Source organism: Peromyscus californicus, unplaced genomic scaffold (genome assembly GCF_007827085.1).
Source record: "Peromyscus californicus insignis strain IS unplaced genomic scaffold, ASM782708v3 Scaffold_12__1_contigs__length_115047231, whole genome shotgun sequence".
Taxonomy (NCBI): domain Eukaryota; kingdom Metazoa; phylum Chordata; class Mammalia; order Rodentia; family Cricetidae; genus Peromyscus; species Peromyscus californicus.
In genome coordinates this window covers 81261882-81275000 of record NW_026294413.1, presented here as the reverse complement: position 1 = coordinate 81275000, position 13119 = coordinate 81261882, and the positions used below count along the sequence as shown (strand labels likewise).

At 49.1% G+C, this 13119-nt stretch overlaps 1 protein-coding gene across 1 annotated transcript in view; it reads right to left on the bottom strand.

Moving 5' to 3' along the window:
- The window catches only part of Lrmda (leucine rich melanocyte differentiation associated), a 1029801-nt gene extending 1026399 nt beyond the window's left edge, over positions 1–3402 (bottom strand). Inside the window, exon 1 of the mRNA XM_052733588.1 lies at positions 3117–3402. Within this exon, the coding sequence (XP_052589548.1) occupies positions 3117–3146 (30 nt within the window). The 5' untranslated portion in view covers positions 3147–3402. The remainder of the gene's footprint in view (positions 1–3116) is intronic.
- Positions 3403–13119: the final 9717 nt, after the last annotated feature.

Sequence of the window (13119 nt, the reverse complement as noted above, 5' to 3'; positions counted from 1 at the left end):
ATAGCATCAAACAAATGTCACCTGCCATCTCTGTAAACTGTTTTTATCCTTACTGAAATCTTTCCTTTGCACTCAAACCATCCCTTTATTTAGGATGTATAAATCTCTAAATACTGAAAGAGTTGCGTCCAATTTTATACATGGATATTTCAGTTACATTATAATGAAAATGACAATCAACTCCTTAGGCTTCTCAGAAGTTTTTTCCCCCTTCAAGAGGGATCAGGATGCGGTGGCTCAACAGTGAAGAGTAGGGGCTAGAGAGATGGCTCAGAGGTTAAGAGCATTGGCTGCTGATCCAGAGGACCTGAGTTCAACTCCCAGTAACCACATGGTGGCTCACAACCTTCTGTAGTAAGATCTGATGCCCTCTTCTGGCCTGCAGGCATACATTCAGGCAGGACACTGTATACATAATAAATAAATAAATCTTTAAAAAAAAAAAAAAACAGTGAAGAGCACTTACTGCTCTCCAGAGGACCCAAGTTCTGTTCCCAGCACCCACGTCTGGCAGCTCACAACTGCCTGCAAGGCCAGCTCCAGGAAGTCTGTCTTAGTCTGTTTTATACTGTTGTGCTAAAGACCACTAACCAAAAGCAACTCATGGAGAAAAGGATTGATTTGGATTGCATATTCCAGGTCACAGTCCACTGAGGAAAGGCAGAGCAAGAACTCCAGGGAGGAATCTGGAAAGAGAAACTGAAGCAGAGATCAAGGAGGAACTCCAATTATTGGCTTGCACCCCATGGCTTGCCTACAGGTCAATCTGATGGGGTCATTTTCTCAATTGAGGTTTCCTCTTCTCAGATGACTCTAACCCATATCAAGTTGCCAAAAACCTAACCAACACAATATATGATGCACTCTCCTGGCTTTCTTGGGCACCCACACACACTACTCACAGACACACAAAGGCACACAAGTAAAAATAAATCCTTTTTAAAGATTTTTTTTTTAAAGGATCATCTAGGGCTGGAAATGTAGCTCAGTGGTCGCATGCTTGCCTAGCATGCAGAAGTGCTGGCCTAGAGTCCCAGCACAAAAACAAATAATAATTATTAATTAATTAATTAATTAATTAAAAAGAGAACAGAATAGAGGTTTATGGAAGTGTTAACTGACAAGAGGCACAGATGCTACAAGGAAAATCTTCTAATGTTCTATAAAACACAGTAGCGACGGGTAATAACCATTGTGCATTGTGTGTTTCAAAACAGCCAGCAGAAGGACTGACAGTCCCTAGCACAAGCAAGGAAATGGTAAGTATTTACTATAATAGATATACCAATCCCAGTCTTTTGATCATTACACACTATATACATGTATTGAAACATTATACTGCACCCTGTTGAATAGGTGGGGTTTTTTTTGTCTTGTTTTGTTTTTTAAGAAGGAACTGTCTGTCAGATTCGTGCACATTCAAGGTGCTATGTCTCACAGTGGGTGCTGTTATAAATTGTGTGGAGCAAATACTCTAGCCCCAGAGTCAGGCACCCACATTCACTACCCAAAGGGTGTATGAAAGATACCCCTGCACCCTTCTAGCTCCTCCCAGGAGTTTATTTTGCAATACTGGGCGGGGCTCAAAATGTCTCACCCACAAGTCAGCCGATGCAGCAGGCTCCATTGGGGCGCAGGAAACATCAAGTCTTGAGAAGGACAAGATAAGAAAAAGGAAGTCTGGGGAAGCTTTAACCTCACTGTCAAGTTCTCCAGGAACTGGGAAGAAACTACACACAGAGAATGCTGGGACTGGAAATGCGGAGACCACAGTATGCATGAGGGGACCCTGCTTCTTAGGCAGACACACGCAGGGGCAGGCCCCCCCCCCCCCACACACACACACCTCTTTCTAAGCAGTCAAACTCACTCCCAGAAGCCCCCTTTCCCTTACTCAGAAAAAGATCCTCGTTTTTAGCCACTTAGCACAGGCTGACAGCACTTTGGCGTGCTCACTCCTGAACTCTGGACTCGTGCCTGTCTGAGGCTCCAGGCAGGGCCAGCAATCCTAGGAGACAATGCTGTCAACAGAGGCAGCAGAGAGCTGGTAACACAGCTCACTTCCATCAATACCTGAAGGGTGCCTGGCACACAGTAGTCACTCAATAAATGTTGAGGAAGGTACCAGACTCCTGAAAAAGGGAATGCAGTCATTTGGTGGAGTGCACACAGGTGGCATGTCTTGTGTTCCCCATGTGTGAAATCCTTAGGCCTCTAAAGAAGAATTCCCTAATCATAAGGGAGAACTTTCACATCTCACAACTGTTTCCCCAGGGTGGAGAAGAACTTTGCAAAGAGAGAGATGACTTCACGAGGGAGAAGGGAAGCAAAAGAGAAACCTTTTATCAGCAGAGACAGGGCCCCTGCTCAGCCTCTTGAGGGTCACTCCAAACCTGGAGACCTCACTACAGGGCTGAAAGCAGGTAAGGCTAGATGTCTACTATCTGGTGTTGTCGCGCCCTGGTGACACACCTCTTCAAGAAACCAGAAACCAAGTAAAACTGTAGAGGACCCTGGGCCTCCACCAGCCTTGGGAAAGAAGATCACTCTGGTAGCAGAGCTCCGGCCAGCATTCGGCCGAAGGACACATTGTAGCTTTCATTGTGGCTTTGGTGACCCTGTGTACCTTGCTGTCATGGGCCCCCTTCCTGCATGGGAATGTATCCATCCACTTGCTTTACAGTACACTTGTAGTATCAACGGCTAAACGGTTGCCTATTAAAACATTTTCTTGCACAAGAAAACTTCTTTTAAAACCCAGATTGTGAAAGAAGAAACTGAAACACTTTTGGTGGACCCTGAAAAATACGAGCCACCAGTACTGGGTCTCATGGAGAAGTTAGTCCCTTAGTGTCGATCAGTGTGACTCTAGGAACAGAGGGAGGCAGGGATCTGGGCTGCTTACCACACCGTCAGGGAGTGTGCCAGGATCAAAGAAGGGTCTGACCTCTTCAACCTAGAGCAAGTGTGGGCACTTGGCACACATCACCTGCACGCTGCCACTTCCCAGGAAAAGAGAGCCCACCACGTTAAGCCTCGGAGAACTGGACCCCCGCTGTCCCTCCCATCCCCAACTGGGCCCTGGGACTGGATGGGGCTGGCTCAGAGCGACTTACTTGAGTTCCACTGACCACGAGCCCAGCCATGGTGGCGGGGACACGGCGGGGCGGGCTGCACTGAGCACTGGCTGCACTGGAGGGCGGCGCAGTTCCGCACTGAGTGGTCAGCTGACCGGCGGAAGCCCTAGGCGCCCGGCCGCCACCGAGAACTGCGCGCAGCTGTGCTGCAGCGGCTTGCTTGGCTCCACCGACCAGGATGCACGTGAACTTCGGCCGCCGGGCAGCTCGCAACAGGTGGCCCGCTGCGCTGCACCTAACATGGGGACCCCTCGCGACTGCTCTCCCCTGCCCTGTTCCTGCCCGGTTCTCCCCCATCCCCGGCCCCTGCACCCCAAGAAGGGCCCCTCTAGAACCCGATGCCCAGAACTTTATTGCATTCATCAGACTCAGGCTTCGGGGTGAAGGGGGTCTCCATCATGGGCATGCCATCATCAGAGCCGTTTGTTCCCGGCTCGGAAAGGGGCCTTCCCAGAATTTCACAACCTCGGTTATGCAACTGCCCTAAACTGCTAGAAGGAGGGGCCTCCTCACCCACAGTCCCCTCCACCGCTTTGGCGGGGAAGGTGGTAAGGGAAGGGGGAAGGGGCTCCTGGTAGGATGGAGTCTCCATTTGTAAGAGGGAAAGCAAGCGAAGGAAAGTTGAATTACCCCTTAAAGTGCCAGCGGGTCAAACCAACCCCTACTCTTCCCACTTGCCCTCACCACGGACCCGCCCCACCCCACCCCCTCAACACGCCAACCTTTGACAGTGATGAACAGTAATGACAGCAAGGGGCGGGAAAACTGGTAATGTCTCCAAATTTCAGGATCCTCTTATTCTCCTCCTCCAAGGGAAAAGACACTTGTGAAAACTAACTCTATTAATTCCGTATGTGGCTGCTCTCAGCATGCCATGCACACACACACACACACACACACACACACACACACACACACACACACACACCCTCCCCCTATAAAAGTGGCCATTGCCACTCCCTGACCAGGAAATTCAACACAGAACAGGTAGCCCCTACACTCCTGATTTCCTCTGGAACCTTCTCCCTGCCTTCTCTTGCCTTCCCACCTCTACCCTCAGGACCATAAGGGTGGAAGCTGATACTCCTACAGCAAAGGACACCTTAGCCTGGAATCTCAGCACTGGGGAGGTTGGAAGTTGGAGGCCAGCCTGGGCTACATAGCAAGACCCTATCTCAGAGAAGAGGATGGGGCGTGAGTGTGTGTGTGTGTGTGTGTGTGTGTGTGTGTGTGTGTGTGTACAGCTGAACAGGGATGTGATGAGCAAAAGGGTGTAATGTAATGTTGAGTGTAACAGAGTGAAGGGAGAAGCCAGGCAAGGCTACCACAAGCTCCTGTGCAGCATCCTCCTCCTCTAGGGCGTGAGGCAGGACTTCTCTGACATCAGGATCTAATGAAGCCCTTTCACATAAGGCAGCTCCCACCCAGAAAGGTGGTCTCAAGTAGGAAGTCTAGGATGTAAGTCTCACTCTGGGGGAGAGGGGTTCTGGTTTCTAGGACAGGCCTTAGGGAAGAGGAATCTTGGTTTCTTTGACTCATTCTTAGAGAGAAAGGGGACTGGAGATGAGGGCTTCTGAGGCTGCCCCAAGGCCTTTTTTTTTTTTTTTTTTTTTTTTTGAGACATGGTGTGTAGCTTTGGAGCCTGTCCTGGAACTCACTCTGTAGACCAGGCTGGCCTCGAACTCACAGAGATCTGCTTGCCTCTGTCTCCTGAGTGCTGAGATTAAAGGTGTGCGCCACCACCACCTGGCTCTCCTTTATTTTTTAAATTATTACATTGTGTGTGTGTGTGTGTGTGTGTGTGTGTGTGTGTGTGCCCATTATAACATATACATATATTTTCACACATGAAGAGGTCGGAGGACAACTTTCAGAAGTTGGTTCTCTCTTTCTATCATATGGGTCCAGGAGAACTAACTCAGGTCATCGGGCTTAGTAGGTACCTTTACCAGCTTAACCATCTCACTCTCGTCCCCCCCCCTTCTCCTTTAATTCAAAATGTTCAGCCTGCTAAAGCACTGTAGTGCGGAGCATCACTTCCTGAGCCCCTGACTTGTCCATTCTGTCCATTTCACAGATGGATGTCAACATCATCCAACTAGACAAGGAAAGACTGAGTCCTGGTCTGACTCTCAGGGCAGGTACCACAGCTCGCCAGATCTACAGATAACTGGCTGCCACCTCCATACAAGAGAATGGTCACAGGGCTTTGGTTGTCATTGTCCCCTGGGTCCAGGCAACACTTAAAAGCCCCTGGCTGTGCCACTGATGATGACAACTATGACGGTGGTCAAGCATTTTGTCCTGTCCAGACTGCCTCGTTCCTAACACATCACTAGGCAGGCAGGCCCTGGATGGCAGCCTGCTGAGGTGCGGTGCTGACCTCTGAAGGCTGACCGGCCTGCCCCTCTCTTTCACACGTGTCCCATAGGAAGAGTGGCCATAGGCAAGTGGAGCTGTGAGCATGCAGCCAGACTGTATTTACATGAGGAGGTTCCTGGAAATGCTGCAAGTGACAAGGAAAATCAGCAAGCTGCTTTCCAGAGAGGGTGGGATGAAAGGGAGCCTCCCAAGGCCTGGTGCCCCGAGGAAAACTCCCTCTCCTTCATCCAGTGCAGGGTACAGCCTCTCCAGTCCATTGTCAACATGAGGCAGCCTTCCCTGCCTGACAGGGAAGAAATGGTTCAGTACCCTGGCTGTCATGACAGTCTGTCCGCCCCTGCCACCTCTCACTTCAACCTGTCTGGAAGGACCTTGAGCAGAAAGTGACTCATAGAATCCTGTGCAAAAATGAGGACCCCTCCTCCACACACGGCTGCATCTTCTGAGCCAAGACTGTCACGCAGACACCGTCAGCCACTAACACCAAAGGGGACCAGGCCTGTCCCCTTCATACACTGTATGATTGCTGTTCCTTCCTCCGCAGAATCGTAGGGGATCATTTCAAAACCCAAAATCTTCCGGTGCCTCCCATTCAATTCCTAATGGACCAGGACATAATGTGATCTTCAATATCTCTTACAGGGCTGGAGGCATTGGTAAAGAGCTTGCCTAGCATGTGCAGGGTCCTAGGTTCAATCCCTAGCACCACAAAATGAAGAGAGGGGGAGGGAGGGAGGGAAAGAGGGAGAGAGGGAGGGAGGCCCTGGTGCATATGAGTTACACACAAAATAAAAAAATAAAATGTAATAAAAGCTTTTTTAAAGAAATGTCTCTCCCTTCCAGTTCCAACATTTCCTACCCTCTGCTTGGACTTACAGGAGTTTTTAGTTTTGCCTGGAAATGCCTCCCCAATGGCTCCTGTCACCACTCAGTGAACACACCAAGAAAGCCAGTTGACAGTATGCACAAGGATCACGGGGAGATTGCAAAACAGACCAGGAGAGCCATCTGAGGGAGGCTTTGGTATGCTCTGTGGGGAACTACAGAAAGTTCTTGATCAGATGGATTGACTATTCCAGCTGCTGTAGCCGAGCCCCGTCAACCAGACGGCAAATTAACAACTGGGTAGTTATTCCTCCTAGCTCTGGAGGCCGAGAAGTCTGAGACCGGGTGCCAGCAGATTTCGTGTGTGCTGAGAGCCCATTTCTGGTTCACTGACAGCTGCATTTCCCCGTGGCCCTAGAAGGGACAAGCTAGCCTTCTGGGGCCTGAGGGCACTAATCCCATCACAAGGGCTCCACTCCCATGACCCCGTCACCTCCCAAAGACCCCCACCTCCCGATACTCAAAGGGTTGAGGTTTTAACATGTGAACTCTAGGAGGACACAAGCGTGCAAACTACAGCATTAGGAGTTTCTCTGGATGTAGCTGTCAGAAGGTTCAGGCTGAAACAAGGGGATTTACCTCTGCTTTTCTCCATCAGCCTCTGGAGAAGGAAGAGCCCTGGGGAAGAGGACGGAAGGAGAGAAAGTGGTGGAGATGAAGAGACAAGAGGGAAAGATCCTATCCTCCTGGACCAAAGGAGTTGGAAACGGGAAGGGGGTGGGGGGACAGTCTTCTGTTTCCCTCTGATTGAACAAAGAGAGAAATTAAGTGATGTGGTCCTCCCTTCTGCAGGGGAGAGGTAAACGCTGCCTTGGAGCCCACAGCAGAAGTGGACAAACACTCCTTTTGGAATGGAAGGAGTTTATAATAGAGTGGACATGGAAGACAAGCCCTGCTGAGGCTTCTTGGTGAACCGACCCCACCCCTGCCTCCCGGAGCACTAAGAGAAAAGGTAGAATCAGGCAAAGCCTCCTCATGCTTGGGGTTCCTCTTGCTTCTCATCACCCTGTTCTGTGATGAGAGCCACAGGCTTCCCATCTCCTGCTCTGTTTCACGGCCCGGCCTCATTGGGGACATCCTCAGCTAACACACAGCCTTCAGGAAAAATGGTCCAGCTTGCCCAGGGACATCTGCAGTTCTGTATCCATAAGAGATACTGTCAATGTGGTTGTGTTTTCTAAACCCCCAAGAAGGCACATAGCCCAGAGTATGTAAGCGTACTCATGAGGCCCACAAAACAGTAAGTCCAAAACCAAACATGGTCTGGCCCTCTGAGCCTGTGTCTAATGGGGCCCATGGGGAGAAGGGTCAGCAGACAAGGGTACCTTTCCTTGTCACCCTGGAGGAAGGGGGCAGCATTGTATTCCCACTGTCACCCTTCTTGTTATTCCTTGGCAGAAGAGGCCCTTCCCCTTGGAATTCTTCCTCCACTGCCTTCCTGGGGACACAAAGGAAGATCCTGTTTATTTCCAGTCAAGGGAGTTGATGTTGGGGTCAGCCAGGACCAGCCAAACAGGAACTGATTCCTTAAATCTTCAGACTGCAGCTTAGCAGCCTAGAGCAGGACAGAGCCAGTTCTGAAGCTCCACGGCATTGTCTCCAGCCTGGCCGGCCTTGCTTTCAAGGAAATGGAGGCCGCCATTCAGACTCTCTACACTCAGACCTCAGCTTCGGGGAAAAAAAAAAAAAAAAAAAAAAAAAAAAAAAAAAAACACTAGACGTGTGCATATGAAATGCTCCTTGAGACTGCATCTGTCCCCCTTCAGGCCTGGGGGTCAGGGGAAGAACTGCAAGGAAGAGCAGAGGACCGAAGGTGATAGACGCTCCCAAACCCTTCCAGTGTTTCTCAGTGAGAACAACGCATATCTTTTAAATGTACATTGTGTGCCATCGGAACATCTGGCTTGGGAACCCCTTCTTCAAATGCTAGTTCATTACTGTTTCCTGTTACAATGTTTAACAGATTTCTCCCTCAGAACCGCTACTCACCTTCTTTAGGTTTTAATGGGTTTGGGCTTTTGTTGTTGAAGTTGTTATTGCTGTGTGTGTGTGTGTGTGTGTGTGTGTGTGTGTCTGTGTGTGTCTGTATGTGTGTCTGTCTGTCTGTCTGTGTGTGTCTGTGTGTCTGTGTAGCATATGTACACATACTGATGTACACTCACGTACGTGCAAGTGTACATTCATGACATTTGGTGCCTTCTTCAGGTGTCTTGCTCTCTGAGACAGGATCTCCATCTGAACCTGGAGTACCCTGAGACTAAACGAGGCTGGCTGGCCAATGAGCTCCAGGGATCCACCTACTTGGGTGCCCCTTGCACCAGCACTGGGGCTACAAACCCATAGGCTGATCGGACCGGCTTTTATGTGCGTCTTAGTCAGGGTTTCTATTGCTGCGATGGAACACCATGACCAAAGAGCAAGTTGGGGAGGAAAGGGTTGATTTGGCTGACACTTCAGTGTTGCTATTCATCACTGAAGGAAGTCCGGACAGGAACTCAAGCAGGGCAGGACCCTGGAGGCAGGAGCTGATGCAGAGGCCGTGGAGGGGTGCTGCTTACTGGCTTGCTTCCCCTGGCCCGCTCAACCCACCTTTTTTTTTTTTAAGTTTTCATCATTTATTTTAGAAGTCTTCTGAAATTATATGTCTTGACCATATACATTAAGTCATGGGAAAAATTAAAGAAACAATACCCAATAAATTGAACATAATCCTGAAACACATACATTTAAGGCATGTCTACCACTGGTTCTAATTTCAGTTGCAATGAAAATTGTTTTGCCTTATCAAAGAATTGGAAATCAAAACATAAGAATATATTTTACAAAATTATAAACCATTTCAGGCAAGCCTTTCTCATTTGAAGAGGGAAGTAGTAGTTGTGGATTTTAATTTTACAACTGGGATGAAAAAAAAATGATTTACAGCCCACCTTCTTATAGAACCCAGGACCACCAGCCCAGGGATGGCACCCCCCACCATGGGCTGGGCCCTCCCCCATTGATCACTAATTGAGACAACGCCTTACAGCGGGATCTCACGGAGGCCTTTCCTCCGCTGAGGCTCCTTCCTCTCTGATGACTCTAGCTTGTGTCTAGTTGACACACAAAACCAGCCGGTACAATGTGGGTGCTGGGAATCCAAACTCGGCTCTTCAAGCTTACTCAGCAGGCAGTTTAGCCGCTGAACTGTCTGTCTCCTCGGCCCCGGTTCTTAAGAAGTTTTGTGGGAGCCAGACTTGATACAAATCTGTCAATTGGCACTCCGAGGCTGGAGATCACAAAAGTTAGCTGGAGCTACATAGTAAGACCCTATCTCAAAATCCAAGAGTGCTGGGTAGTTGTTTTCTGGTTGTTATGCCAACAGCGGGGAGGAGGAAGGGAGTTTGGGAATGGTGAGGTGAGAGGGGGCTTCCGCCCTTTCCTGCGATATTTGTGGCACGGATGTACTGCTTTTGCAGTTAAAAATAAGAAAGCAGCTGAACATGGTGGCACATGCATTTGATCTCAGCTCCAGGGAGGTAAAGGGAGGCAGATCTCTGTGAGTTTGGGGCTAACCTAGTTCCACATAGTAAGTTCTGGGCTAGCCAGGGCTACATAGTGAGACCCCAGTCTCAAAATCAACTAAGAAGAAATAAGAAACTGAGCGAGATTGCTGGGGAAGGAGCAGGAAAAGAGAGAGTTGGCCGCTGGTGCTGTACCATCCGCCTTTCGTTCAGCATTGCTTTAACAGAGGCTGAGGACAGCGCTGAGAATCTCACCTCAGGCCCATTGCCTGGAACTAGTGGGTTACTCCAAGTCTCCGCTGGTTTAGGAGGTGTGTCATCAGTGCCTCGGAAAAAAGAGGCTCATGCTAGACATCCGAGAGGAAAGGAGGACAAAGACAAGACAATCCAGCCCAACTGGGGTGAGGGGGTGCCTTTCCGGAACCCCAACTTGACATACAGAGGTTCTATGGTTTAGAAGTTGAGGAAGGACTCCTCAGGCCCTCTGTTATATCCCGTAGAACTTGAAGGTAAGTCCAGCCAGCAGGTTCCCATTCCCCCTCCAGCAATTAGGATTTGCAAATGTCCAAAACTTTGGGAATCAGCTGCTCCAAAGTGGTGCCTGGGGGCTCACACCTGTGATCCCAGCATTCACCTGGAGAGGCTGAGTCTGGAGGGTCGCCATGACTCCAAGGCCAGTCCGGGCTACATAGTGAATTCCAAGCCAGAGTGTGAGACCATCTTGGAAAGGGATGTGAAAGGAAAGAAGGGAAGGAGGGAGGGAGAGAGGGAGGGAGGGAGGGAGGGAGGGAGGGAGGCAGGGAGGGGAGGGGAGATAAAGTTTCTACTTCAGCTGCTCGCTGAGGAAACCAGACTGGAGAATAGAAGAGACTTGCCCAGCACAACCAGCAAAGGAGCGGCTGACCCCATCACGACAGGACGCCTGCATCCCACTGACAACAGGCTGAGGAGGCTGGGAGGGGGACTTGAAGGTGCCACCCCACATCTAACCGCTTCTTGTCATGTTGAAGCCGTTTTCCTCACCCAGGGCCCAATGCTGAGGGATCCGAAATAACATTTTCGAAGTTCTATCTGCAAAGAAATGGCTATTAATGTTCTTCCTCTCCTTTTAGGGCTCTGAGGGATACATATTCATTTTCTCTCTACTTATCTTGCCTAGTTGCAAATTGTATTCACTACCCAGAGCTCCGATTTGTCCTGCCTCTAAAGAGATGATGGGGAATAAATGTATTCCTGGAAATAAAATAATTGTCCCTGAGATTTATTTTCATAATTATTTACAAGGATTATTTTAGAATACGTGGAGGGCAATAATAAGAATGCACACACAAGAGTTCTGGAAGGATTTTTCTGATATTAATTCCAAGTCTCTTTACTACTTTTTCAGACCGGGAAGCTGTGAGCAGAAGCAGCAAAACCTACCCACCTGAAACCACCAGCTCCAGAGGTTGAGGACAAATAAGGACCTGGTGTGGCCTTGTGGTCACGCCCTGGCCTGGGTGTGAAGTCCACCTTTGTCACTAACTAGGTGGGAACCCATGATAAAGATGTAGCTGAACTTTCCTCAAGGGCAAATAAACCTTAGGCTGTGTGTGTGTGTGTGTGTGTGTGTGTGTGTGTGTGTGTGTGTGTGTGTGTGTTAGGGGGTTGGTTTGATTTTCTGTCTTTTAAACAAGATCTTTTGTAGCTGGTCTCCAACTTGGTTGTGTAGCTGAGGGTCACCTTGAGCTCTTGATCCTTCTGGGAGTAACAGAATGAAATACCACTCTGGTACCTCTTGGATCCGGGTTGCCCTGCAAGGCCTGCATGTTAAAGCTTGATGACTCCCATAGCACAACTGGGAGACGGTAGAAACTTTAAGAGGGGAAACCTAATGGGAAGTTCTCTGGCCATGATGAGATATATCACCAACAGAAGGAAAAGCCGAGAGGCTAATCAGTCATGGATTGAAACCTCTAAAGTCAGATGCCAAAAGGAAACTTTTGTCTTTATAAGTTACTGTCTCTGGAATGTGTTACAGTATCAGAAAGCTGATAAACATGAAGGAAAGATGCAAATACACGTATCTCTCCCAAATAAAGAAAACACTGATTGGCAGATATTATAAAGTGTTCACTATGAGCCGGGGGAGGGGGGACGGGGGGCGCTGGGGTACAAGTGGAAACAAGTTAGATATCTAGATATCATCCCTAACCCTAACCCTGTGACGTTTAGGTTATGGCAGGGAGAGACAGGTACCAAGCAAGCTTAGGTTATGGCAGGGAGAAACAGGTACCAAACAGGCTCAGAATATGATTTTGTGTATGTGAAGTGCATCCCTCCAGAAACACTGATGTAGCCTTTGCAGACGAAAGTGCCACGGAGAGCACGGGAGGTGGGGGAGCTGGCTAGGCACTGTGCCCATGGCTCTGATAACCAGCCTTTCTCCTGTGACACCTGGCTTGGACTTGACCTTTACTCACTGCCTCTGACAGCGGTTTTTGTGATAGCCAAACAGCACAGCCCTCGGGCAGCTGTGGGGTGTCCTGAAAAAGGCTCTCCCAAGGGAGAAATACTTTAGCTGGAATCAGAACCTTGACATGGGGCCTGCCTCAGAAAGACCTGACTTGGAAAGGCCTCCCGGGCAGAAGGACCGGCAAGCACAAAGCTGTGCCTGATCCCTTCCTGTCACTGCTTCGGCCTGAGTGGTAGTTAGTTACCTGTCTCATTGCTATGACAAAACGCCGAACCAAAGCCACTCAAGGAAGCAAAGATGTATCCTGGATCACCGTTGGAGGGGTCAGTCCATCATTGCAGGGAAGGCATGGTGGCAGGTACATGAGGTAGCCGATCATTGTGTCCATGGTTAGGAAGCAGAAAGAGATGAATGCCTGGTGCTCAGCTCACTTTCTTCTTTATATTAAGTCCAGGACCTCAGCCCATAGATGAGTGCTGGCTGTCCACATTTAGAATGGATCCTTGTACTTCAACTAACCTAATCTAGAAAATTCCTCACAGGCCCAAAGATGTGTCTTCTAAGTGATTCTAGAGCTTGTTGAGTTGACAAAATTAACAATTACAAGTGATGGGCTGGTGTAGATGTAACGGTCTTATTAAATAAGAAACACAGAGCCAAATGAAGAGTTAAAAGTCCAAGAGGTCAGAGCAGTAGCTAAGAGCTGAGACTAAAACCTCCTTCTTACCCTTCACTGCCGCCCCCAACCTTCCCCTGA